The sequence below is a fragment of the Lepidochelys kempii genome, chromosome 9 (assembly GCF_965140285.1).
Source record: "Lepidochelys kempii isolate rLepKem1 chromosome 9, rLepKem1.hap1, whole genome shotgun sequence".
NCBI lineage: Eukaryota > Metazoa > Chordata > Testudines > Cheloniidae > Lepidochelys > Lepidochelys kempii.
The window spans coordinates 80,859,180-80,885,255 of record NC_136388.1 but is presented as its reverse complement, the minus strand read 5'-3'; the positions used below and the strand labels follow the sequence as shown (position 1 = coordinate 80,885,255).

General features: G+C 45.1%; 1 protein-coding gene across 4 annotated transcripts in view; it reads right to left on the bottom strand.

The window, feature by feature from the left end:
- The window catches only part of ARHGEF9 (Cdc42 guanine nucleotide exchange factor 9), a 308,240-nt gene that overhangs the window by 243,431 nt on the left and 38,733 nt on the right, over nt 1-26,076 (bottom strand). For all 4 annotated transcript variants that reach the window (XM_073361042.2, XM_073361041.2, XM_073361040.2 and 1 more), the window contains 2 exons: nt 13,872-15,967; nt 2,415-2,562 (listed from right to left, as the gene is read on the bottom strand). In XM_073361042.2, coding sequence (XP_073217143.1) covers nt 2,415-2,562; nt 13,872-15,899 — 2,176 coding nt within the window. In that variant the 5' untranslated portion in view covers nt 15,900-15,967. The remainder of the gene's footprint in view (nt 1-2,414; nt 2,563-13,871; nt 15,968-26,076) is intronic.

Genomic DNA, 26,076 nt, shown 5'->3' with positions numbered 1-26,076 from the left:
ATGGGCATGGCACAGTTCTGGGCAGAAGCCTTGGCTCTAGTTTAGAGAGGTCTATTTCCCTCTCATATTGCCCATGGTTTTGTTTGAATCACTCCGCCAGTCCACCCTTCACACAATGCTTGCCTGGAGTGATATCCACTGGGAGAGATGAGCTGTAGAAAGGCACCACATGTAGGTCTGCAGCTGCTGCTAATGCACGCTCCTGAGTCAGCAGGCCACACATGGCTTGAGCAGAGCACAGACAGTGTTCACTCACTTTCCCTGGGGTCTGTCATCCCTTTCAGGAAGGAAAGAGCTGAATTCCGGAAAATTTGCCTGAGAGATGTACAACACTGATTTCCCTTTTTCCAATCCACCCCTAAGTCCAGACAGCAGTTGCACTCAATGCTAACCTAGGATGGCTGCGTGACTCAGAGATGGGCCCAAACTAAAATCCCAGATCTAAAATATCAGATCCAGACTGAGAAACTGGCCAGTGACAGGATGAGCTGAAACCCTGTATCCAAGTACTCCTGAGCTTTGGGAAAGTGGAGATACGAATCTGGATCTGAACTCTGCAGACCAATTTCACCATTACCGTACAATGGCTCTATGTGTAGTGGGTAGCGATACAGTTTGGAAGCCAACAGCACCTGGCAGACAGAATCAGCTAGACCTTATTAAACTAGTTTTAGCTCTGAACTGCTCCCCATGCAGACAGGTACCTTCCAACGGCAAGCCTGGAGGTGTGGTTTACTCTATAGCACAATTAAATGAAGACCTACTGACTGTTGATCCTACACATCTCTTATCAGACTACCATGTCGTGCCTCTGCTGTGCCATTCATCGGAGGATCTTAGAGTACTTCATACGCAACCTTCAGGGGCATTAAAACATGGGGTTTTGTTCTGATTCCCAGTGATAAGCTAACTGTGAAATTCATAGCCATGGACCCAATCCCACTCCCAGCTGAAGTTTTGCTGCAGATCAGGATCCAGACCTGGAGATGTATAGAGCTGGAGTTCTGGCTCAGACCCATCTCTAGTTATGGAATTGCATTCAGGGCTGCTCGAACAGGGAACCTGGTTTTCTTCCAGCATTACTGGGAGAGAGAGAGATTGCACTGAAGCCTATTTCCTAAATGCAGCACCAACCTAGTCAAGCTGCTGTTATTTTTAGCAGTGCATGTTTCCCTTTCTAGTCTCTCAATCAAACAAAACCAAACTAAGGTGCAGCGTGAGCACTGATTATAACTAAAGGATGATAACTAAAGAGGCAACGTGCAGATCCTGTAACACTTGCATTCTTAAAAAGGCTTATCCACTTCCACCCACACACTAGAAATGAATAGCGTTCATTTCAGTAAGCAGCTGCTTCACCCTTTCACCACTGGTTCTTCTCATACCTGCTATGCTGCCACCATCCATTAACACTTGGTTGCAATCAGTGGCATATTTGGATGTACCTACACGGCTGGTATTCTTGACCTGGACATGCCAAGAAATCCTAATGTTCAGGTGTTAGTAATACTGACCCATTGGGAAAGAACCTCCATACTCTATTTGTCATTCTTCCTAATCAGAGAGGTTGGACGTTGAAGACACCTATTACATCACCAACTCATTTCCCTGCTAGCAGGACTGTTCCCTGCAGTACATTCTCTCATGGGAGTAGATGACAGGGGACGGATCACTCAATGATGGCTCGTTCTGTTCATTCCCACTGAAGCACCTGGCACTGGCCACTGTTGGAAGACAGGATACTGGGCTAGATGGACCATTGGTCTGACCCACTATGGCCATTCTTATGTTTTCTCCAGAGTAGTTTGGAGATAGGACTTGTACCACTTTCCTTGGCCAACTATTTCACAGCATAATAGATTGTACTCAAGTTTCTGATAGTCTCTTCCCTCTTGATCAGAAAGAAGATCCAGACTCGAAAAGCAAAGCACTTTTCCTTCTGATGTCACATTCCCAAACAAATCTCCCACCTGGATCTCTGAAAATTTAGCAGATTACTCATTTTCTCAAATGGCAATATTCACAAAGAGACTACTAAATTACACAAAACTGTCCAGGACACAGAACTGGGAAGAAATCACCATGTATAGCAAATGAGGTGAAAACCCAATCACAGGTTGCCAAAAGGTTTTTACACTTCAGAGCATCATCCATCTCCCTTTTCGGTAATGAAAATCTGGGGACAGGAATTAAAGAGGGGAAAGACCCATTATTTGCAATCCACATGAAGATCCTAATTCGTCAGGGATAAACTCTCTACAGCTCGTGGCTATGGCAACCTGTTCCTGCAAATTCCAGATTTATAACGAAGACAGATGTAATTCCAGACCATCTCTCCTAGTCCCTAGTCCAATGCTTCCCTTGCTGCTTTGATTAAAAGGCAAGTCTGAGTAGTCAAATGAAAGGCGACTCACCACCAGTGCTCAGCAACAGCCGCCTCCTCCAGCCCAGTTGGTCCAGCCCCATCGGAGTGCTTTGGGAAAGGGGTAAGGAGCGACATCTGTCCAACAGAATTTTGAAAGGAGGTGCTTGTGGTGATGGATGAAGAGGGTGAGACAGGGGCTGGAAAGAAAAAGATTGTGGGATAGGAATATTACTGCCTATAATCTGACAAAGGTCAGGCTCAAGTATGGCACTTTTAGTGCAATACCATGACTCATGCCTTTCTCCAAGGCTCACTGTAATGCCCCCTAAATGGGCCAAATAAATTCGTGACCACTTAATTGTTTGCAATAGAGAGATTTAGACTTGCTGATCGTCTCTGTATAGTATCATCTTTCATTTCTACTAGGTCACGAGCTTGAACTCAGATCCAGGGATAAAATTTTCAAAAAAGCACACAAATCATTTAGAAGCATAAGCCAATGGAACATAGGGTCTTAATTCTCTTGGGCACTTTTGAAAGTGAGACCTAAGGTTACTAGTGGTCGAATGTTGTTCCTTCCTGGCCGTACTTTGCTGGCCTACCTGAAACCAGTAGTTTGTTATCTCAGTCCAGTTCCCATGTTGACATGTAACAGTAATCACCACTACCACAATCCACATTAACTCAGAGAGGTCAATAACTGAATGGCATGGAAAGCGAACTACAATGCACTGGGACATGATCCCTCCAACACCGGAGGAGGCACACAATCAGGGAGCAGTGTGAGGAGTTTGCACGGTCTTTGCGCGTGCTATAGTTAAAGAGAAAAACATCAGCTCCTGGTACTGGCTATCTTGCCTCTTATGCTATAATGTGTTTTAATTACAAATGTCACTTTTTTTAAAAAAAAAGCTTAGCTAATTTTACTAAGAACACAGAATGACGCTTAAGGCTGAGAGAGCCAAAGCAGTTCCAGCAATATCCTAGCTGAGCTATTCTGAGTGCTGTGGATTTTGTTACTATAACAATACCTGTCTAAAAGTGAATGATCTCTCAGGTCCCCAAAACCTTATAAATACAGCTGCTTTTCTAGTCATTTGCAGGTGAGCACATTAGGTGTTTTCCAGTGCAATAAACAGAACCCTACACTTGGTTTTTGAACCGGAGAGCAGGTTGCAACTTTGTTATGTCTAGTAGGTATTCTTGTGGAGCAGGTAGGTTCACTAAGGAGGCACAGAAGGCCATCTGGGCAGGAAAGGATTCTGTACACCTAGGTGGAATTTTATTACTTTTGAGGTGCATGTGGTTGTAAAAAGGTACATTGAAAATTATCTAGATGATCCTGCCCATTTAAGAACCAAATCCAATAGCTCTTGCCTCAGCTAAATGTAAAGTGTAGCATAGGGCTTGCTTCAGCCAAGTCAAAGTATGAATCATTGCAAGCAAGGAAAACTCACCTAGCTCCCTTCCTCTTCACAGACAACCTTCTCCCCCACACTGCAGTCCACATCTCTCCTCTAGTGTGATTGGAGGAATTAATTCATTGTCTACAGCTGGTCCAGCCCTGCTACCTAAGCAAATCCCCTCACTCATTACAGACCTTCTTCTGAAGGAGAGTGTTAACCCCTTCCCTGCCAACCCCATCAAAGAGTTTGTGTCTATCTGAAGCATGTCATTAGCCCCTTGTCTGAGACAAGATACCAGCGATATTTACCATTACTTAGGTCTGGGTTCCAGTTCATATTGTTCCTGTTAGAGCTGCAAAATTCAGATATGAATACAAACTCTTCTAAATTCTGTTGTGTCTTCTGAGATAGGTTTTGGTTTGGCTTATTATAAGGATGGGGCCAGTTGTGAAGTTACATTAGTAAGCATGAAATTGCAAGGGCTTCCAATCCTCATGCTTCAGGACATAAGTTGATCACCAGCTGGAATCAGGATGGAATTTTTTTCCCTCTCTCTCTCTCACACACACACACACACAAATGGACAGCATTATAACATTAGCTCCATTATGTTCATATTACATCTTCTGAAGCATCTGTCACTGGAGTGTGTTATTCACGACACTGGTTACTGTTGTATTCTGTCTCCCAAATGTATTTATATGGTGCCTGTCACCATCATTTCTAGTTCTGGGATCACAATTCCTATGTTCTTGCTAGAGATAGGCCACAAAGTTTAGATTCAGATCCAGATTTAATCCAGTCAAAAACAGGAGTGGCAGGGAATTTGAATGTGAGGGGTTAGTTAGGACCCATCTCTAGTTCTTGACTGCACATGCCTCTGTACTCTTTCACTACACTTAGAAATAGTATCAGAACGTCTGTTTCGACTGAAGGGGTCACACAGAAAGGAGTAAAAATTACAGAGTGGGTTTCCTTGAAAGTTGATAGCTAACTGCTAACATGACCATTACATTATAGCCAGTGCCTGTGAAGCACTATTGAAAACAAACAAACAAAAAGGCTTTGCTGTTAGCTGAAGCAACTATAAAGTGGCTGAGTACTGGTTGGCTGTGCCTCCACCAAGGTAATAGTGAATCCAGACAAAGAGGCAATTGCCTTTTAAGACTAAGAGAAAGAACACTATAACTTTCCCTCTCTCAAGCAATGACTACCTTTCATTAGCTAGAGAACAATTGTCTTGAAATGGCCAAATGTGCAGTGACTCTCTGAAAAATGGGTTCATTTTTTAGAGTTATACAATTCAAAATCAGGCTTTTATTTTTATTCTGACAAATGATGAGTCTCAGATACACCCTGTGAGTTAGGAAATCAGCAGAAATTTCTGTGGACAATGTAACATAACAACTGGGAGATTCACCAGTTCCATGGGACCATTGTGATCACCTAGTTTGACCTCCTCTACAACACAGGCCACAGAACTTCCAAAATCATTCCGAGAGCAGATTGTTTAGACAAACATCCAATCTTGATTTTAAGATCACCAGTGATGTGGAATCCACCATGACCATATGTAAATTGTTCCAATAGTTATTACCCTATTTTTACTAAGCTTTTGGGCTAGATGAGAGTTGCATCTATGTATCTTAGGTATTTACATGGCCCCCATTACCACAGTGAGTGAGTGCATTTAATGTATTTATCCTCAAAACATTCCTGTGTTTTGAGAATAAATACATTTTACAGAAGGGAAGCTGAGGCAAACAGAGAATAAGTTACTTGCCCAAGGTCACGCAGGAAGTCTACATCAGAATAAAGAATTGAACTTACATTCCCCAAGTCCCAGGCTAGCATGTTACCCACTGGGCCACCGTTCTTCTCTTGATTAGGAGACACAACGGTAGGCAAAGTAGGTTTACCAGCCATTCCAGCTTTATGTATGTTATGAATGCAGGAGGACTTCCTTGTAGATGAACTGGTAATAAGATTGGTTAATGGGAAGAGGTTGCAGGGAATGTGTGACATTTTATAGTTCTTTATTATTCATTATTATTTATAGTACAGTAATGCCCAGAGACGTCAACTGGAATCAAAGCCCCAGCGAGCGGGACATTGTACAAATACGTAGTGTAAGACAGATTGTAAGCTGTTTGGGACAGGGAACTAATTAAAAAGCCACAAGTAGTTATAACAAACTAACGTAGGGAGTAGGGAACAGCAGATCACAATTAGGGAAACATGTGGTTACATGGATTAGCCATGTGCTAACTAGCTGGTTGAGTCAAATATATATGAATAAAGCCACCAGCCTTTACATACACTGCCAAACCTCTCACTGACAGCAAAATAACAGTATTCCCAGACAAAACACCAGTTAAAGAGAAAATAGAAAGTTTTTTAATTAAGATTTTATTAGTACCTTGTGGTTATTAAAATTAAAAAGTATCTGAAAATCAGAACAGCTTGGAGTTAACCAAGTTTCACTTTTCATTAAATAGCTAATAAAAGTCACTTATGCACATTGAAGATCAGGATTTGGCCCCATACAGACAAATGGCCCTGCCACTAAAATGTAGCTACTACAGAATAGAACATAGCAGTCATTTGGCCCAAGCAAGATTTAAGAGAGTGGGGAAGTGAAGTATCATTTCTTGATTTCAAATATTAGTATACACTACATACTAATGTGCATGCAGAGTGTAATCAGTGGTACTCCAGCTGGAAATGGGCCAATATTAAATTTCCAGCAATTTCTTGTCAAATAGAGAAGACAAACGTAGCAGCTTCTCCCAGTTGTGAGAAGCATATTGTACCAGCTGCTACAAAATGAAGATAAGCAAAGCTGCACATCTGTGGCTGAATTTAGAACTCCTGAGTCCAAGTCCTGTGCTTAATCAGCAGACTATGCACCTGCTATTCTACTGAATGCACCAGTCCAGGCAGAACAGGCATGTGCAGAGAGAATGCCCTTCTGAGTCCCTGAATTTCCCAGGTATATCCACACGGTGTGCAGTTACTGCGTGAGAAATGATGTGTGCCGCTCATGAATTAAAATATCAGTTACTCTACTAGCAAATAATGTTTGCGAGCATTGCTCACACCTCAAAACGTGGACTGCTTTATGGGGGATCGTTGGTTATGCTCCCCACTAATATGGCCTGCTTTATGGGGGATCTTTAGTGGCAGTAACAATGCAAGCAGGTTTGTTCCATGCATGATATTCACCAACACTAAGATTTTTTCAAAAAAGTGGGCTGTTCCACCAATGACCTTCAGCAGTATCAACCACAGAACGAGGGATCACTTCATAGCAATCTGGGGCAGTAGCTGCCTGTTTCATAAGAGAACCCCTCCATAACCAGATAGTCTCAAGCAGCATTCAGAAACTAATCTGAACAGATCTTCACAAATGAGCTTATGCAGCACTTACAGACAAAGTGGCAGGGGTCTGTGAGCGAATAATCTGTTGTGGCTCAGGCGCAGACAGTCATCTGGACATGGCACCCAAATCCTGAAGATGACCTTCCAGGCAGGGCTGCAGTCTGCAGGAATCTGACTTTCACAGCTCTGGCTGCAACATGCCCCCAGAAAAAGGTAATAGAGACAACATACTTACTTACCGGCTTACTCCATGCAGCTACAAGAATCTGAAGGAATCCATAAGGAATCCTTTTGGACTGAAAATTCAGATCAGTAGGTAGCTAGTAAAAAGTTAGTTCCTGAAAATCGAAACCTACTGATTTCACCAATAGCCAGCAGAGGGCACAAAAGGATTGCAGCTAAAAGCCAACCGTGCTTTCACAGTTAAGAGCGACACTTTCTATTAATGACAGGTTTCAGAGTAACAGCCGTGTTAGTCTGTATTCGCAAAAAGAAAAGGAGTACTTGTGGCACCTTAGAGACTAACCAATTTATTTGAGCATAAGCTTTCGTGAGCTACAGCTCACTTCATCGGATGCATGTAGCTGTAGCTCACGAAAGCTTATGCTCAAATAAATTGGTTAGTCTCTAAGGTGCCACAAGTCCTCCTTTTCTTTTTTACTTTCTATTAAGTGTGGGAAAGGCTGGGCTGAAATACTCAGTACCTGGAGGTAACTGGGATTTTTTGGGGGGGGAAGATCTCTACAACAGAAGTGGGCTTGAAGTGGTGTTTAAAACATGAACCCAGATTGAAATGTTGCAGTTGTCCCCCACATCATTCCAAAACCATGGATCTGTAACATCCCTCCCTCCCAAGAACGGGGTGATTAGAAATCAAGAGCTGGATTTTGCATTTTGGTGTGTGTCTGCTCTAAGCCATTCTACAGCAACGACAACCAAGCATCCTCCCTTCCCACCCAGCCACCACCTCAAACTGATGGAAGTTGGGAGAGCACATCATGACATCAAACCTGGCTATGCACCGGCTCCAGGCTGACTTCTTCCCGAAATGCTGATATTGTCGGGTCAGCAATTCGGCAATGCTAGATGCTCTGAGGTCACTCCTGGGAGCTGTGTGCCCTTTTTGGGTGAGATGATGCGGATTGCAGGGAGATGCTATATTTCTTGGAATGGTAGAAACGAAGATGGCAGCTTTGGCCAGTTGGCAGGTTGGATTTTTAAATGGTCTGAGCTCCAGAGGAACCTGACATTCACCTTACCAGTTGTTTCTAATATTTATCCAGAAGCTTAAAATCAGGCAGCAGATTTTACTCTGGAGCTATGAAAGTTCAGCTTGTTAAGGTTATCACTAACTTTCCATTTGCAACCTGATTTTAACCCCTACTATTCTTTAAATTCCTCAGATCCTTTCTGGCTGAATGGTTTGGTGTGCCCCAGGAAGAGAGGAGAATTCTCTGTAGGGTCTGAGAGCAAATGGACAGGGCAAGTTTAAAGTTAACTAAAAGTCTGAAAAAGAAGTAGGTTTTTAGCCTCTGAAAATTATTATTCTTATTCTTATTTATATTAGGGAGGGTAGTGTCTACAGACCCTCATCAACATTAGGATCCCATTGTTCTGGGCATTGTACATACACATAACAGCAGAGAGTCCCTGCCCTGAAAAGCTTACAGTCTATGACACCAAAAAGGGAAACAGAGGCAGAGAGAGATGACTTGTCCACGGTCACACAGCAGGTCAGCAGTACAACTAGCAATAGAACCCCCTTCTCCTGAAACCCAGTCCAGTGCCCTGCGCACTAGACCACACTGCTTATCTCCAGTCTTTTAGCTTTCTTGGGCATGTCTGATCTCACAAAGAGCCACATCTGGAAACTCCACATCTGTTTTATTCATTTGTCCTCAGTGAGGACCAGGGCCTCTGTATATTTTATGGAAGGTTGTTTTGCAGATATTGACTATGACTATTTCAACTTCTGAGAAGTTTGCAGGATCCCTGGCACATTTTAAGCCTCACAGGATTTATCGCTTAGTCTTCACTGAGGCTGGATTCTCATTTTCTCCATCTGAACCACCCACCCTAACATCACCTTCCCCCTCATGCCAAGTACTTCACCTGAACTCCAGACCCTTCTTTGAGCAATGGAACCGCAGCCTAGAGAGGCGGGTGGATCCACTCGCGGGTGTCCAGGGGCTGATGGATTTGTCCTTGTTTCAGCAAGAGCACAGAGAGCTCTACTAGTGTAATACCCCAGTTTAGGCATGTCGAGTTTGGGATGAAATATTTCCAACTGCCACTCCCTGATAGCACAATCAGGCAAATCCCCCAGATACATAAGAATATTTTGTATAGGAATTCCAGATGGGCTCTTCGCTCCCTTCAGGCCATGTGCCCACTGCTGCTGCTGCTTTTCCAGCATTTTCCTCCTTTGCAGCTATTTTGGGCTTTCCTCTTCTGCTAGAACACTGGTAAGCTGTAACTGCTTCTCCTTCTCTAGCTACCACCATATCCAGCTTTGGAAAACCAAGTGAAAACTGCCACTGGACAGATATTTTCCCTTTAACCCAAATGTTCCTTTCACCAAAAGAAACTTGAGCATCCTGGATTCCCGAGGCTGGACGACAATTATCCTCATCACACTCCACAGGAATTCCAGGGGAAGTTTCCTGCCCAATTATCTCAAGCGCCATACTAGATTAAGTTTGTTGGTAATATCTGTGAGCTGCAGCAGGCCGGCCATGATCAGAGGACACATCACATATCCTGTTCATGCAGCTAACCTGGGAAATTATTTAGATTTAGCTATAAGAGCCCTGAGATTACATATAAAGATATATACATTGCGCTCAGCTAGCTACTGGGTTGGAGAGATTAATGTTAGCTTGCTTGCGCAGTCCGTCATGTTTCCACATTGCCTCCTATGAATTGAACCCTGTCTGACAAGCCACTGCCCTCTCTTCACTCAAGACCTTCTTAAGGAGCATTTCTTCCATGAGGCCCACAAGAAGGGATTTATCATTAAACAATTAATTATTGTTTAAACCATAGATGGACAAACTACTTCCCACAGGCCACATCCAGCCCGTCAGATCATTTAATCTGGCCCTCAGCTCCAGCCGGGGAGTGGGGTTGTGGGCTTGCCCCATTCTATGCAGCTCCAGGAAGCAGCCAGCATGGTCCTCCTCTGGCTCGACCCCACTCTGGCTCCTACGTAATACACGGAGGCGTGGCCAGGCACCACCCCTGAAGCTCCCATTGGTCATGGTTCCTGGCCAGTGGGAGCTGCAGGGGTGGTGCCTGCAGACGGGGCAGTGCGCAGAGCCACCTGGCCACGCCTTGGAGCCAGAGAGGGGATATGCTTCCAGGAGCTGCTTGCAGTAAGCGCAGCCCAGAGCCTGCACCCCTCAGCCCCCAACCCAGTGACCCAATCCCCTGCCACAGCCCTGATCTCCCTCTCACCCTCCAAACCCCGCAATCCCAGCCCAGAGCCCCTTCTTTTACCCCAAGCCCATCAACCCCAATCCCATCCCAGAACCCGCACCCCCAGCTAGAGCTCTCAAACCCACCCCCCCCAAGCTCCAACATCCTGCTCCAGCCCTGATCCCCCTCCAATGCTCCGAACCCCTTGGTCGCAGCCTGGACCCCCCTCCTGAACCCCAAACCCCTCATCCCCAGCCCCACCCCAGAGTCCCCTCCCTCACCCTGAACTCCTCGTTTCTGGCCCCACCCCAGAGCCAGCCACCTCAACTGGAGCTCTCACCCCTACCCCCAATTCTATGAGCATTCATGGCATGCCATACAATTTCCATACCCTGATGTGGCCTTCAGGTTTAAACCGTTCTCTTCATTGCTGACTTTCCCAGTGCATCCCATCTTGTAAGTGTCTGTAATCAGATGTCAAGCTCTCTGGGACACAAACTGTCTATTTTTGTGTATTGTACAGCGCTGTGCACATTGTCAGGGCCAAATTAATATAGCAAGAAATGATACACATCAGAATAGCCATATCCATTTCAGCCTGGAGTTAGGCATCCAGGAATTTTTACCTCAGTATTTATATTCTGCTGCCAATTGCCAAAACATCTTTTTTTGGCTCAGGTTTCAGAGTAACAGCCGTGTTAGTCTGTATTTGCAAAAAGAAAAGGAGTACTTGTGGCACCTTAGAGACTAACCAATTTATTAGAGCATAAGCTTTCGTGAGCTACAGCTCACTTCATCAGACGTTGTAATGACACCCTTTTCCAAGAGAGGCTAGTCTCATCACCTCTGCAGTGTCTGGTCTCTGCAAGCCAGGGGAAGGGAGGAAAGTTGTTCATGAACTGGCAAGCATTCCCCTTCTGGCACCTAAAAAAATGCCTTCCATCCTGTCTCAGGATCACTAGCAGCAGCCTGTGTGTGAAATGAGTAGCTGCGTCTCAGTCCAGTTCCAGGAGCACAGGCATCCACAAGTCTCCAGCACAACTGGCACTGAAAGGAAGGTGTGCCTTGACCGACTGGGCAAAGAGCCAATGACTGAATGGGCCCCATGTGTTGATGATCTCTCTCATACATAGAAACTGGTCCCTCCAGGACAGGCTTGAGGCCCATTAGCATGTGACAAGGAGGGGTAAGAGCACACCACCTCTGCTGTCCACACTATACCTGTCATATATGGAGAGGTACATAGGTACTCAGAGGCTACAGAGATGAGCACAGAATAAGGCCTTGATCCAAAGCCCATTGAAACGCAGAGGGAGTCTTTTCACTTCAAAGGCCTTTGGATTGGGACCCAGGTTTGGCATCAGACCAACAGAGAAGTCAGACATTTTCTGGTGCTACCAACCTGCAATATTTCACCTGGAAAATTCTTTTTTTTAAAATAGATTTATAACTTGGCTCTAAATACCACATTTGACTGTTCTTTGGAACATCTTTAGAAGACTTGTTGATGCTCAACCTGTGACAAAATTAAAGTAAACTACGGTTGGGGCTTTCAAAGGGGGCTATCTGAGTTAGACAATGGGAATCGGGCACATAACTTAGACTGCATGTTCTTTGGGGCAAGGACCATCTCTTTTTCCTGTGTTTGGGCAGCACCTAGCACAGGGGGGTCCTGGTCCAGGATTGGGGCTTCTAGATGCTACTGTAATGCAAATAATCATTAACAACAGCTCTAGGTCCATTTGAAAATCCAAGCCTAGGGCTTGAAACAAAAGTGCTGAATACACTTTATCCACTGGATGCTTAAAAATCCTGCATAACCTGAAGAATTTCAGCACTTTAACCTCTACTTTTCATAGATTTCAAGACCAGAAGGGACCGCTGTGATCATCTTGTCTGCCCTCCTGCATAGCACAGACCATAGAACTTCCCCAAAATAATTCCTAGAGCAGATCTCGTAGAAAAACATCCAAGCTTGGTTTAAAAATTGCCAGTGATGGAGAATCCACGACACCCTTGGTAAATTGTTCCAATGGTTAATTACCCCACTGTTAAAAATTTACACCTTATTTCCAGGCTGAATTTGTCTAGCTTCAACTTTGAGCCTTTGGATCATTATCTTTCCCCGCTACATTGAAGAACCCATTATTAAATATTTGTTCCCTATTTAGATGTATATAGACTGTAACCCCTTAACCTTCTCTTTGTTAGACTCAAAGATCTCAAGTAATTTAGCCTATCACTGGAAGGCAAGTTTTCTCCTTTGATCATTCTCATGGCTTTTCTCTGAACCCTCTTCAATTTTATCAACATCCTTCTTGAAATGTGGGCACCAGAACAGGACACAGGATTCCAGCAGCAATCACACCAGTACCAAATACAGAGGTAAAATAACCTCTCTACTCCTATTCGAGATTCCCCTATTTATGCATCCCAGGATCGCATTAGCTGTTTTGGCCACAGCTTTACACTAGGAGATCATGTTCAGACAATTATCCACCATCACACCCAAATCCTGTACAGAGTCACTGCTTTCTGGAATTCCCCATCCTCTAAGTATGGCCTATATGCTTTGTCCCTATACATATGCGTTTACACTTAGATCTATTAAAACATGTTGTTTGCTTGTACCCAGGTTTCCAAGTGATCCAGATCGCTCTGAATCAGTGACCTGTCCTTTTCATTATTTACCATTCCCCCAATTTTTGCATCATCTGCAAACTTTATCAGTGACCTAGTGTTTCCTTCCGGGTCATTGATAAAATATTAACTAGTGTAGGACCAAGAACCAATCCCTGTGGGATTCCACTGGAAACACACCCGCTCAGTGATAATTCTGCCATTTACAATTATATTTTGAGACCTATCAGTTAGCCAGTTTTTAATCTATGTAACATATCAAGTCAAATCTTTGAATGAGTTAAAAGTGTGGGGGGAAGTGAGGGGGTGAGGGGAATTAAAGATGCTTTTTGGAAATAACTGTAAAGTTTCTCTCTGTGCTGGGGCTGTTTTTGCCACAACTACCCTTCCTAGGCACATTGATGAGTGTGATGTGGCCAAATAGTTCTAAAGCAAGTAGCTCAGAGATACCATCAGCCTACTGACTCCTTTGTGTCTGCTTTAAAAGATGCATCCACAGCCTTCATCCATACATGATATGAAGGTCTAATTGAATTGGAAGACCAGATAAACTATATCAAAACCAGTTTTGCCTGCAGACCTTCTACCCAGGAGGGAGTATTGTATAATAGTAATTGTATAGTGTCTTATTGAGACAGTGTTACAGTGAAGATTGGTCATACCTTTCCATTGTTGAGTTCCCCGAAGGATACAATTGTACAGAGGCTCATCTGGATCTGATGGCACACTTTACTATACTTAAAGTGATTTGCTTTGTCTGGCCTCTCCATGGAAATTTGTTCTACTGGTAAACTTATTTCATGTTCTTTGATAGGAGAATCCTCCAGTTCTAAAGCTTGCTCATTATCTGTTGCATGTTTTAAAAGAGTAGCTGCTAACAGGCCTTGAGTACCAGCCAGAGCACTCTCTGTTTCCTGAGTATCCAGTTTACTCTTAGAAAGATCTTGAGAATGTGATTGAGTCTTGTCCAGGTCCTGAATATCCACTGGAGTACTCCTAGTGTACTCAGTATACTCTGGAGTGCTACTCAGTTCCTGAATACCCAGTTTTGTCTTAGCCCTGTCTTTCAAATGTAACTCAATATTTCCAAGTTTCCAAGCATCCGCCGCCGGAGAGCTGCCCGGGTCCCGAGCATCCGCCACCGGAGAGCTGCCCGGGTCCCGAGCATCCGCCGCCGGAGAGCTGCCCGGGTCCCGAGCATCCGCTGCCGGAGAGCTGCGCCGGTCCCGAGCATCTAATTCAGTCACAGGCATGTCTGGAAACTGTGATAGAGCCTTAGATGGGCCTTGTATGCTTAACAGAGCATAACAGTCATCTGGAAGTTCTGGCAGTGGGGAGATGGATGGACCTGGCTCAAGGTCAGGAAGGGATGTTTCGTTAAAACTATCATTCCCATTGTTCAGAGCAGAGCTGCTGATCTCTTGAGATAACTCTGCTTCAACACTTCGCTGAGGCAGCGCTTTTCCTGTTGAACTCTCAGAACTATGATTATCCCAGATCCCAGAATCTGGAGACCGCAATGACATTCCCATTGAAGAGAAAGCTCTGGCATTTTCATTTTCAATAACCAAAGACTGTTTGTGGGAGGAGGCTTCCTGCCTCTGACTTCTGCAATTGGACTGAGGTCTTTGCTCTCCCTGCGAAAATGTCCGGGAAGAGCCACGCCACTTCCTAGCTGCCTCAGCCACACTGTTAAAGAACCGAAGAACACCACCAAAGTGACTGGCTTTCATTTCACTGTTTGATTTTTTAGGCTGGCTAAGATTCTCCTCACATCTCATATCAAAATCAAAATAAGAAGCAGAATTATCAGTTATATTTTCTAAGTTCTGGAAATTTGTTTCAACACTTTGATCAAGCAATTTTGAATTATCTTTGCTAGACAATGAAATTCCCTTCAGATAGCTCCAGACATCAGAGCTTTTTCCTCTCCTGCTCTCCTCGGGAAGCATGGGACACCTCTTTTGATTGTCCCTTTCTGTAATCTCAGAACTCTTAGAGTTTTCAAAATTCAAAAACTTGCTCTTTCTAGCTGACATTTTATGGCAGTTACTATCATTATCGTCACTGTGTATTCTGACACTAATATCCCTGAGCCATTTATTTTCATTGGCATCAATTTCCGGAATGTTGACATTTAATTCTACGTCTTCAAAGGAAGAATCCAAATCATCGATGTACCCTGCATACGAATGACGGAAAGGCCTCTGACTGTCGGCTAGTTTCTTAATCCTGTAGGCTGTCCTTTGGTCACTGTCCTCCTGGTCCTCCTCAGGGATGTGAGAAACTTTGGCTTTGGAGGGTCTCAAATCCACATTCTTAGACATGCTGGAGGTTCTTAGCTTTTTTAAGGACCTCACCCTCTCCATGAAGGACATCTTGCGTTTTTCTTCTAAGGTCTCTGAGGTATCTCCTAGCAGGATCATGGACTGGGGTCTTTTGTTATTCATGGAGGGACCTTTCCTTCGGCTAACAAAATTCCAAATCCGGTTGCCCTTGGCTTTCTTTTTATACCTGGTTGCCTCTTCCCTTGCATTTTGGTTGATGCCTTTGGAGTTGCAGTGCTGAAGATCACAAATCTTTAATGTCTCAGTGCTCCCATCCTCTGGATTGGCTCGAAAAATCTTGTTCATGTATCCATTTGGCACCAGCCCAGCGTGAGTGTGCTGGCAATCTTCTATAATTTCCATAGTTCCAGTTGGCAAGTTGATGGAGAATGTCACAGCTCCATTGTCTTCAGAGTATTTTCTTCATGGGGCTTAAGGAAAAAGAAGAAAAGAATGCAATTAGAAACACAAAGGGATTTTAAGGTTACATTTCTCAAAACACCAAGAGCCAAATCCTGGCCCTACTAATGTCAGTGGAGGTTTCATCATTAACTTCCATGAAGCTGAGTTTCTGCCTCATGCATGTGTAAAATTTAAAGTTGCTTAAACATTGATTCAGTTTTGAGGAATTAGAGACTACAGATAAACTTCCACACATCAGTAAAGGATACAAAAATGCAAACATTTTATGATAAAATCTCCTCTTGTCCAGAGACCCACCATGGTGCTAAACACATAAGAATTTTTTGGGGGTGAAATTTCAGCAAAATCTCCTTATAAATGCAACTTACATCTTCACCAGACCAATCCGTCATGAAATAGCAATGTATTTACCCTTGAGCAGTTCCAGTCCTCTCCTGGCAGCCATTGCAAGAGGCTCCCCAATGCTCCCTTCCCTGGAGCTCAGATAATTGATGGTGCGTCCATGCCCATTCTAAAGAGACAGTCTTTAGATCTCAACCCTGTAACTGTGTCAGCAGCATGGGGACCCCAATGCAGGACAGGGAGTTCCAAACGGAAGATCTGCAGCCACCACTGTGTCGTATCATCATGTGTGCAGGTTCTATTGACGTGAGCTACAACGTACAGTATCTGTGGTTAGGAATAAAACCACAAGAGCAAGGTGCAGCGAGAGGTGCGAGCGGCTCAGCTTTCTTTGTGAGGATGTATTTGAACTCTCAGTCATATGCACAGCTGAAACCAGAGCCTAACCCTCCTCTGCCACAGGTGGGCCCTCTGCCTAGTACAGCCATGCACAACAGAGCAGGATTCCTCTCTGTGACATTGATCCTGCAGATCCTTGCCCAGGGCACAAGGCTGTTACACTTCAGTGCAGTTGCAAGCAGAGCCTGCAAGTGGATATTAGCAAAGTTAAGCTCTGAACAGCAGTAAGGCCTCTGAGCACTCTTATTCTCAACAGCACAGGGGAAAGATAGTGGCAGGATGTGGGCAAAGAAAGGGTGGATCTGAGAAGACTTAATAAAGACTTAATAATAATAATAAATTCATGTGGCCTTCCTCCTGCTTCTAGGATGGAGGAATAGCGGACTGCACTGCAGCACTCTCAGTAACAAAGGATCAGGGCGCCCTCCTTATCCAGCTAATCACTTCTTATTTTGCATTTCTATATGCAACCCCCCCCCACTGTGCAGTTGGTAATTTCATTAATTATTATTAATAATCATGTTTATTACAGTAGTGCGTGAGGACCAACCAAGTTTGGCCTATGAGACAAGTCCCTGAACCACAGGGCTTACGATCTGAATTGACTTCATTTCAACCATTGCCAAAAATCTAAATTAATTGGGTGACACCTCACATAGAGACAGGTGAACCTACAAGGTTGTTATAAAACACCAGGGAACTCAGATGTTTATCCAAGCTAGTTTGTGACCCTTGAGTCAGCACCTCTTTAACACTGCCTTTATTTTTATATGAATTAAAAGCATCTTGTTTTAGTTTGCACCAAGCCACCTGGGCAAGTGTAAATGGCTTTGACTCTGGTGATAATCACCAAAATGGACAGAGGTGAAAGACAGTTACAGATAATAATGAGTTACCTCCAGTGTAACATAAAATGCCCCAAACTCAAAGCAAACATATTGCCTTGTTTCAGAGTAGCAGCCATGTTAGTCTGTATCCGCACAAAGAACAGGAGTACTTGTGGCACCTTAGAAATTAACAAATTTATTTGAGCATAAGCTTTCTGGGGCTACAGCCCACTTCATCAGATGCATGCAGTGGAAAATATTGTATTCCACGCATGCATCCGATGAAGTGGACTGTAGCCCACGAAAGCTTATGCTCAAATAAATTTGTTAGTCTCTAAGGTGCCACAAGTCCTCCTGTTCATACTGCCCTGTACAGATCTGGAAAAGTAGGGCAAGGTCATGCTTTGCTAATGGTGAGGATTCTCTGGACCACACCGCCAACCAGCTTTGTGATGGAGAAATCTTAAAGGATGATATTCACACACCCCCCGGGCATAGGCCTTGCATGGGGCCTAAGCACCAATTAAGTCCCATTTAAACTCTATGTTGAGGGCTTAAGTGGCACCCAGGTGTCTTGTGCTGGCCCAGTTTGGAGATAACAGGAAAAATAAATACAAAAACTGCAATTTTTTGTTAAAAATACTCATTGCCAAGTGGGACTATTTGCCCTTCAGCAGCTCTGGAACTAGCCAAAGATTCCTAATCCCCAGGGCTGTTCAAATCACTTCACACACATGAATTATTCACAGTGATCATGGCTGTAATTTAAAGAATAATAGAAACGAATGGAATTGAATGGCTGGGAAGAGAGCATTTTAAAAGTTGAAAGCTGAAAGGCCACCATGCACACTGGGGTGAAAGGCAAAGTCACAAAAGGCTTTTACTTTTCTTTTCTCTTCTTCATTACAATTTATAATTTATTGTTTTTTACCGGGTGGATTACATCTGGGGAAAAGAAGGCTGAAAAGAAACCAAATTGTCTACAAACGCATAACAGGGATGTTCATAAAGGAGATAGGGATCAGTTTTGATTTGTCAAAGAGACCAAGAAGCAGCCGAGCCAGATCCTGAGCTCACAGCTCACAAAGCAGGGTACAAAAGGGGCTTTAAGTCAGATGTGAATTGGAGCAGTTGCCATGGAGCCAGTTCAAGTCAGGCTCCAGCCTCCTCCCCCCACTCTGTGTGCTGCACAGACACATTTGGGGTTGAGGTGTTGCCCCGTTAGTCTCTTCCCACCGCCACTTTGCCCAAACCACTAAACAATTTGCAGTTCAGTCACTACTGTGGACAATGATGGTGCCAAAGAGATTCTAGTGTAAGAGCAAATGAGTAACGGGGCTGCGTAACTCCGGGGCTGCGTGAAATATGGCACCTCTAAGTCACCAGTTCAAATCCTGACTGAATTGCTAGTGAAAGAAAATTGTCATTACGTGGCCTACAGGAAATGAGCAAGGTGGTCTCCCTTTAGTTCCCAGGGGCCAAAAACACAAACACAAAAAAGGCTCTTTTGTTGGCAGTTTCAGTAAAGAAGCCAAAAACCGAATGGGTCCAAACTATTCTCAGAGCTGAGGGAAAGCAGTGGCTCTTCTCATGCTCTAGCTGTTTTGAGGATAAACAGAGGCTTCAGTCTGCCGCTCTAGCACCTCTGACCAGCTCTATATTCACACACACACACACACTGCATGAAGGCTCAGGAAGTTTATCTATATATAAACCATCTTAAAACTTTTAAAGAAATAACAGCTCCATTTGTGACCACCTTTGCAATCACCCACACAACAGCAACAACACAGCTTCAACAGATACCTCCGCCACCGGCTGGCATCGCAGCAGACCCTGGGGAAGGTTTAAGAGGTCAACAGGAGGCTATCATATATGTGATGTGAGAGGCCCAACTTATTTTCGTCAGCCTCTCACCAATTAAGCGTGCAGGACTTTTTATACTCCTCAAATCTCCTTGTTTCCCATGCTGTGCGTGCTTGGCAACTGCTGGCCTTCCTCCTTGTGTACATGAAACTAAATCTTCCCCTAGAGAGGAGCCTGTATGTTTGGCAGCCAGCTCCATCCTATTATTAAAGCACCTGGGTTTGTGGGAGGCACCCGCACACCTGCACCTCAGCTCTCCCAGGTTTTCAATCCAACTGGAAAACATTAATTTTGCTCAATCCAGTTGGATGTATATGTTCTTCATCCAAAGGGTCTAAAAATACTTGACAAGCAGTGGTAGCAACGAGCAGAGGTTTGCAAGAATTCTACGAAGATCAAGCAGAGGAAAAGAAGGGGGAGCCACAAATGGGCTAACCTCCCATTGATTTCAATAAGATCAGAATAATAGTTCTGTCATTTCAGCAGTGCCCAGAGGCCACAACTGAGATTAGAAACCCATTGTGCTAAGCACTTGTACAAGCACATAATAGCAAACAATCGCTGTCCGAAAGAATCTACAATTTAAATAGGCCAGACAGAAAAAGGGTGGCAGGAGAAAGAGACTCACAGAGGTGAAGTGATTTGCCAAAGGTCACACAAGTCAGTTTTCAAGCAGGGAGTAGAACTAAAGTGTCCTTACCTTAGGGTATGTCTGCACCATAATCACGGGTGTGACTGCAGTGCATGTAGACATACCGAAGCTAGTCTCGATCTAGCTAACTCAAACAACGCTAGCAGGGAAGCCATGGCAGCACAGACAAGCTGCTTGAGTACATATCAAGGGACCTGGATGGGCTTGTATGGCCCCTGCTGCTGCTGCATTGCTATTGTTATCTTCAGTAGCTAATATGTCGACATGTGCTGCAGTTGCATCTCCGATTGCAGTATAAGATACAGCCCCCACTCGAGGCCTGAAGCAATAAGCCATGCTCCTTCTAGCGTTTTAAGAGCTGTAATAGCATAAAAAAGCCTAGTTCTGAAGTATAAACATGCGGGGAGGAAAGACTACAAGAATGAGAGATAAAGTGTTAGTCATAATCCTGGCTTACAGTAAAAAGCATGTTTTTAAGTAAGTTTTGAACCAGAGCAGTCTGGAAATATTTTTGCATGCATTTATTAGCCAGACGACTAAACCTACTAGTCGTCGCCGATACCAGGTAGGGTTGCCAATTGTCTAATCGCAAAAACCCCCAAACCCTTGCCTGCCCCCTACCCCTTCTCTGAAGCCCTTCCCCATTCACTCCATTCCCCTGCCTGCAGGCACCGCCCCCACAGCTCCCATTGGCCACAGTTCCCAGACAATAGAAGCTGCAGAGTCGGTGCTCAGGGTCGGGGCAGCGTGTGGAGATCCCTACACCACGCAGGAGATGCAGGGACATGCTGGCCGCTTCGAGGAGCAGCACAGGGCCAGGGTAGGTAGGGAACCTGCCTTAGCCCCACTGCACCGCCAGACTTTTTGCACCTAAAATCTCCCAGTTTGGCCTCAGTAGCCTCCAGGACATAAGAGCCCGATTCTGGGAGACTCCTGGCGAAACCAGGAGGGTTAGCAACCCTAATACCAGAAAGAAGAAATGATATAGCATGTTGTGGAGGAAGGACACACATGTTCTCTCCTGGAGACTTTATTTTTGTTCTATTCAAGCAGAAAGTATACGGTTGTTCTTGGTGGGTGAAAAACATAACAAGAAATCTGATGAGAAAACTGGGCTCTAAAACAAAAGGCCTTTCCGTCTGAAAGAATAATGAAAACAACCAAACAGGAAAGAACAAAGGCTATACCTCCACAAGAGAGCTCGGAGTGTGTCTCTCCTGTGATGAACTGTAACAGCTGCACAGCTATCTATACCACAGTCACTTGAAGAGCAGCCCCAGGTCCCACAAAGATCCCCACCCATAAGAAGTTTATATAATTCTAGCTGTAGGGACACAGCCTGCAGGAATGGGAGACAGGAAGACAATTCTCTTCGGTGCTGGCTGGGGGAATGGGGGATTACACCCAACCACTTAGGCTGTACTACCAGACAAGGCAATTGAAATAGGCTCAACTTGCAGGTTGCAGGATACATGGGACTCCCAAGTTGCTACTTGCTTTGCTTGAAATGAAATGTCTGTTGTAAATATGTGCCCATTTCATCAAGGATAATGCCCCAAAGGTCAGTGGACTTACTCTACATTTACACTGGTGTAACTGAGAACAGATTTTGGCCTCTAAGCTTTTGGATCTATCTGAACGAGGCCAAAACCTGCAAACTTTTGCAGCTTTACCTATTGCTAGGGACTTATCTTCACTAGAGAATTACATCAGGTTAGAACACAACCTTGAGGAGTTGTTTGTGAACTAACATGATGTTGACCACAACTTTACAGTCCCTGTAGACTGGGAAAAGTCATGTCCAACATCAGGGCCATCCCTAGGGGGCTGCAGAGCCCAGGGTAGAAGTGTCGGATTCATCTCTTCAAGGACCAACCACACCAGCCAATCGCACCAGCCAAAGTACTGGGCCTGGAGCGGTCACCCTGATTCGTCCTACCCAAGGGACAGCTCTGTCCAACATTGTGTCAGTTGCTTGTAGGTAAGCTCTGGTATTGCTATGACTTACCCACAACCTGCTGACATGATGTTAAACTTCAGTTGTCCCTGACTGCAAAAATTGTGGCCAATAGGGTATTAGTTAGCACAACTCATCAAAGTAGTGTTCTAATTTGATGTAATTTTCTAGTGAAGAAAGCCCTGGAGCAAGATTCCCCTCACAATAGCATACATTAATTTAAACCCTTTCCCCTCACAACTCATCATATTCTCTGAAGTGTTCTTGCTTAAAAACAAAACAAAACTAGGAGCTGTAACCCCTATCAAAATCACTTTGAAAGAGTTACACAAACTTCTACGTGTCATAATGGATTGGTCTACCTCAGGATTCTCATGCTTTTTGTTAGCATGACCTACATCTTAATAGAGAAACAGTCTTATGGGCACCTCCCCTCCATACATCATTCGCAATCACATAACATCCCTGTGGCAACAACTGCAATTGCTTTCAGCAGAAAGTCATATCAAATGTATATTTTTGTTTCTTTTAATGTGACTTAGTAAGTGGAGACAAGGGGGAGAGTTAGCACCATGGTCTCAATCCAGTGTCCAAGGAAGTCAACAAAAAGACTCACATAAACTTAATGGGCCTTTGATCAGGCCAGAGTGATTAATCAGTTCTCCTCAAACCTCAGAAGCGCTCCACAAACCCCTCTTCAGGGAATACTGCTTTCTCTGGGCTACTCCCTCTCCAGCCAGCCAAACTCTCCCTATCGTTTCCCAAGAGTCATTTGCAGCCTTAGCAAAATCCAGTGCTTCAGCACACTGAGGAATCCTGGAAAGAGACTGGCTGATGAAGAAGCTCTGATTTAAAAGATCTTCTGGACCAAGCTGGATTTGATTCTGTCAAGAAATTTCAGTGACAGAGGAAAAAACTTTCAGTGAACATTTGACAGTTTGGAATGACTGCAAGGCTGGTGGAAAACATTTTCAGCACAATATTTTATGTCATAACAGCCCCCAGACCATGAGCAAAAGTATTTTTATTAAGCATTTGATGCTGTAAAGCTGCCCTGTGGCTTGAGAAGGGGAAAAAAAAACCAGGATAAAATGCTTAACTTTTAGATCCTCTGTCTGGAATGGAAATGCAGGAGCTTTTTCATGGTTTAATATTTTTGAAGGACTTTCAAAGCCACAGGAACATTAAACGCTGCCTGAACTATTACTCCACAGCGTGAAAGAAGATAAGGAAGCAAAAGGTTGGGGTAGATGTTAGGTTAAAGTTCTTTGCAGTGGATGAAATTCACCAGTGCAGAGAGCCAGCATGAGGCCATTTACATTTCACTTCTGCCCTCAGAATAGGGCTTACATACTGCAAAGGCCTCATGCTGGCTATCTGTGTGTGGGATAAATTTCATCAAGTAACATCCAAAGGGAAGTGGTCAAGGTGCCATCAAAGCTGATTATGAAGAGGACTTCGACTAGGAAGTTAATGGCAACAATACTGGGAGATGGCTTGCCAAATGGTAAGGCTAGACTGGATAACTCACACTGTTATTTTCCAGCCCTGCATTTTCGGCTGGGTGATCTCATCAGTTCTCATAAGCTAAGCAGGATCAAATCTGGTCAGTAGTTGGATAGGAGATTCCAACAGAAAACCCCACATGCTACACATGTCAGCTGTTCATTAGACGGCCCTCATGCCTCAAAGTCAGTACTGAACCTATGCTGTTAGAAGGGAGCAGACTTCAGCGTGAAAAGTAAACACTAAGGCTTTGGCTACACTTGCGAGTTACAGCACAAAAAAGGAGCCCCGGGCGCACTAGCTCACTACCCGTCCACACTGGCAAGGCACGTAGAGCACTCTGACTCCACAGCTACAGCGCCGCTGGTAGTCCACCTCGACAAGTGGAATAACGTTTGCTGCATCCCCGCTGGAGTGCCGCAGTGCCAATGTGGACGCCCTGGTCCTATAGTGCACTCTGATCGGCCTCCAGAAGTGTCCCACAATGCCTGTGCTAGCCACTCTGGTCATCACTTTGAACTCTACTGCCCTGCTCCCAGGTGAGCAACCATCAGACCCGCCCTTTAAATTCTCTGGGAATTTTGAAAATCCCCTTCCTCTTTGCTCAGCCAGGCATGGAGTGCTCTCAGTGAATCTTTCCAGGTGACCATGCCTCCACGCGCCAGACGAGCCCCAGTATGAAGCAATGGCGAGTTGCTGGACCTCATCAGTGTTTGGGGGGAGGAAGCTGTCTAGTCCTAGCTACGCTCCAGCCGTAGGAATTACAATACCTTTGGGCAGATATCAAGGGACATGATGAAAAGGAGCCATGACAGGGACACACAGCAGTGCAAGATTAAAGTGAAGGAGCTGCAGAATGCCTACCGCAAAGCCCACGAGGCAAACTGCCGCTCCGGTTCTGCCCCGAACTGCTGTTTCTACAAAGACGTGATACTTGGGGGCGACCCCACCTCCACTCCGGGGATCACCACGGACACTTCAGAGCCCAGTGCAACAAGGCAGGAGGAGGAGGACGAGGAGCAGAGTGGGAGCGAGGGTGCTGAGGTGGAGGAAGACACCCTGGAATCCCTAGATGCATGCAGCCAGGAGCTGTTCTCAAGCCAGGAGGAAGGTAGCCAGTCGCAGCGGCCGGTGCTTGGGGAAGGACAAACACCAGAGGAGGTTCCTGGTAAGTGGCTTTTATTTTGGGAAGGAAGTTATTCGGTGTGGGCTCTTGGGGCGAGGAGGGTTCGGGCTGCATGCATGCCTAGATGCAGAATAGGGCATTGATGTGCTCTCTCACATTGCAGTAATCGGCCTCAGTGATCTCTTCATAGGTCTCATCCAGAACTTGGGCAATGCGCTTGCGCAGGTTTCTTGGGAGAGCCACTGTGGACCTTGTCCCAGTCAGGCTAACTTGTCCACGCCACTGTGCCGTGAGGGGCGGGGGGACCATTGCTGCACACAGGCAAGCTGCAGATGGGCCAGGGCGGAATCTGCATTGCAGTAGAAGACCCTCCCTTGCTTCCCAGGTCACCCTCAGCAGCGAGATCTCTTCCAGGACGAACTCCTGTGGAAAATGTGGGGACAGTGTTCAGTATAGGGGCCTCCCACCACTGTTGGCTCTCCACAAGGCGCAGAAACCCAGAGGACAGTACAGCCATGAAACAATCAGTCACACTTGACCCTGTGCTTACTCACCATTTTGGGGCTCCTGTGGGTTATGTGCGCTCGCTTTGGGACAGGCAAATTATGCTATTGTGTAGACTGTGCTTGCCCTTAAGTATGGGGGAATCATTGCTCTGTCTGGTGTGAACAATGCTGCCTCTGTTAAGTGTTGCATTTTGCCTTTACAGATGCAACCTTGAGATCTCAGCCGTCCATGTTATCAACGGCCGAAAGACTCCAAAGAATCAGAAAGAGGCCACGCAAGGAAGCAAGGAAGACATGTTGCATGAAGTAATGCAGCATTCAAGTAATGAAAATCAAAAAGTGCAGGAGTGGCAGGAGAGTGAAAGGAGGGTCCGCCAGCAGAATGCAGACCGCCAGCACCAAAGCACGGAGCAGCTGCTAAGCATCATGGAGCGCCCAGAGGACTCGATACAGGTGCTTGGAGCAATGCAGGTGGGACACTACCGCGTCCGCCCCCCCACTGCAGCCCTTGTCCCAAAACTCTTTCCCTTGTGCCCCCGTCACCTCCAACCCACTTTCCCCAACATCCAGGTTCCTACCGCCACCAGCTGCCTCCAACACCTGTAGCTTCACCACCCAGCCCTGAAAACTACGACCCTTACCCACCGCGCTCAATCCCCATCACCATGCAGTATAGCCTTCCTGAAGTGCAGCACGCATTGCACAGTACTCCAGACAGGACATATGCAAATCTGTGATTGTACCGTACCCCACCCCCTTACCCTTTCTGTTTCCCAAGCAGTTGCGTCTCTTTTCAATAAATGAATTTTCTTTTCAATAAACGGATTTTTTGGCTTTGAAAACATTCTTTATTATTGCATAAAGTAAAAGATACCTTAACCCAGGAAAGAAACAGGCACTGCAAGTCAGCGTAGCAAACACAGATGCCTACTAGCA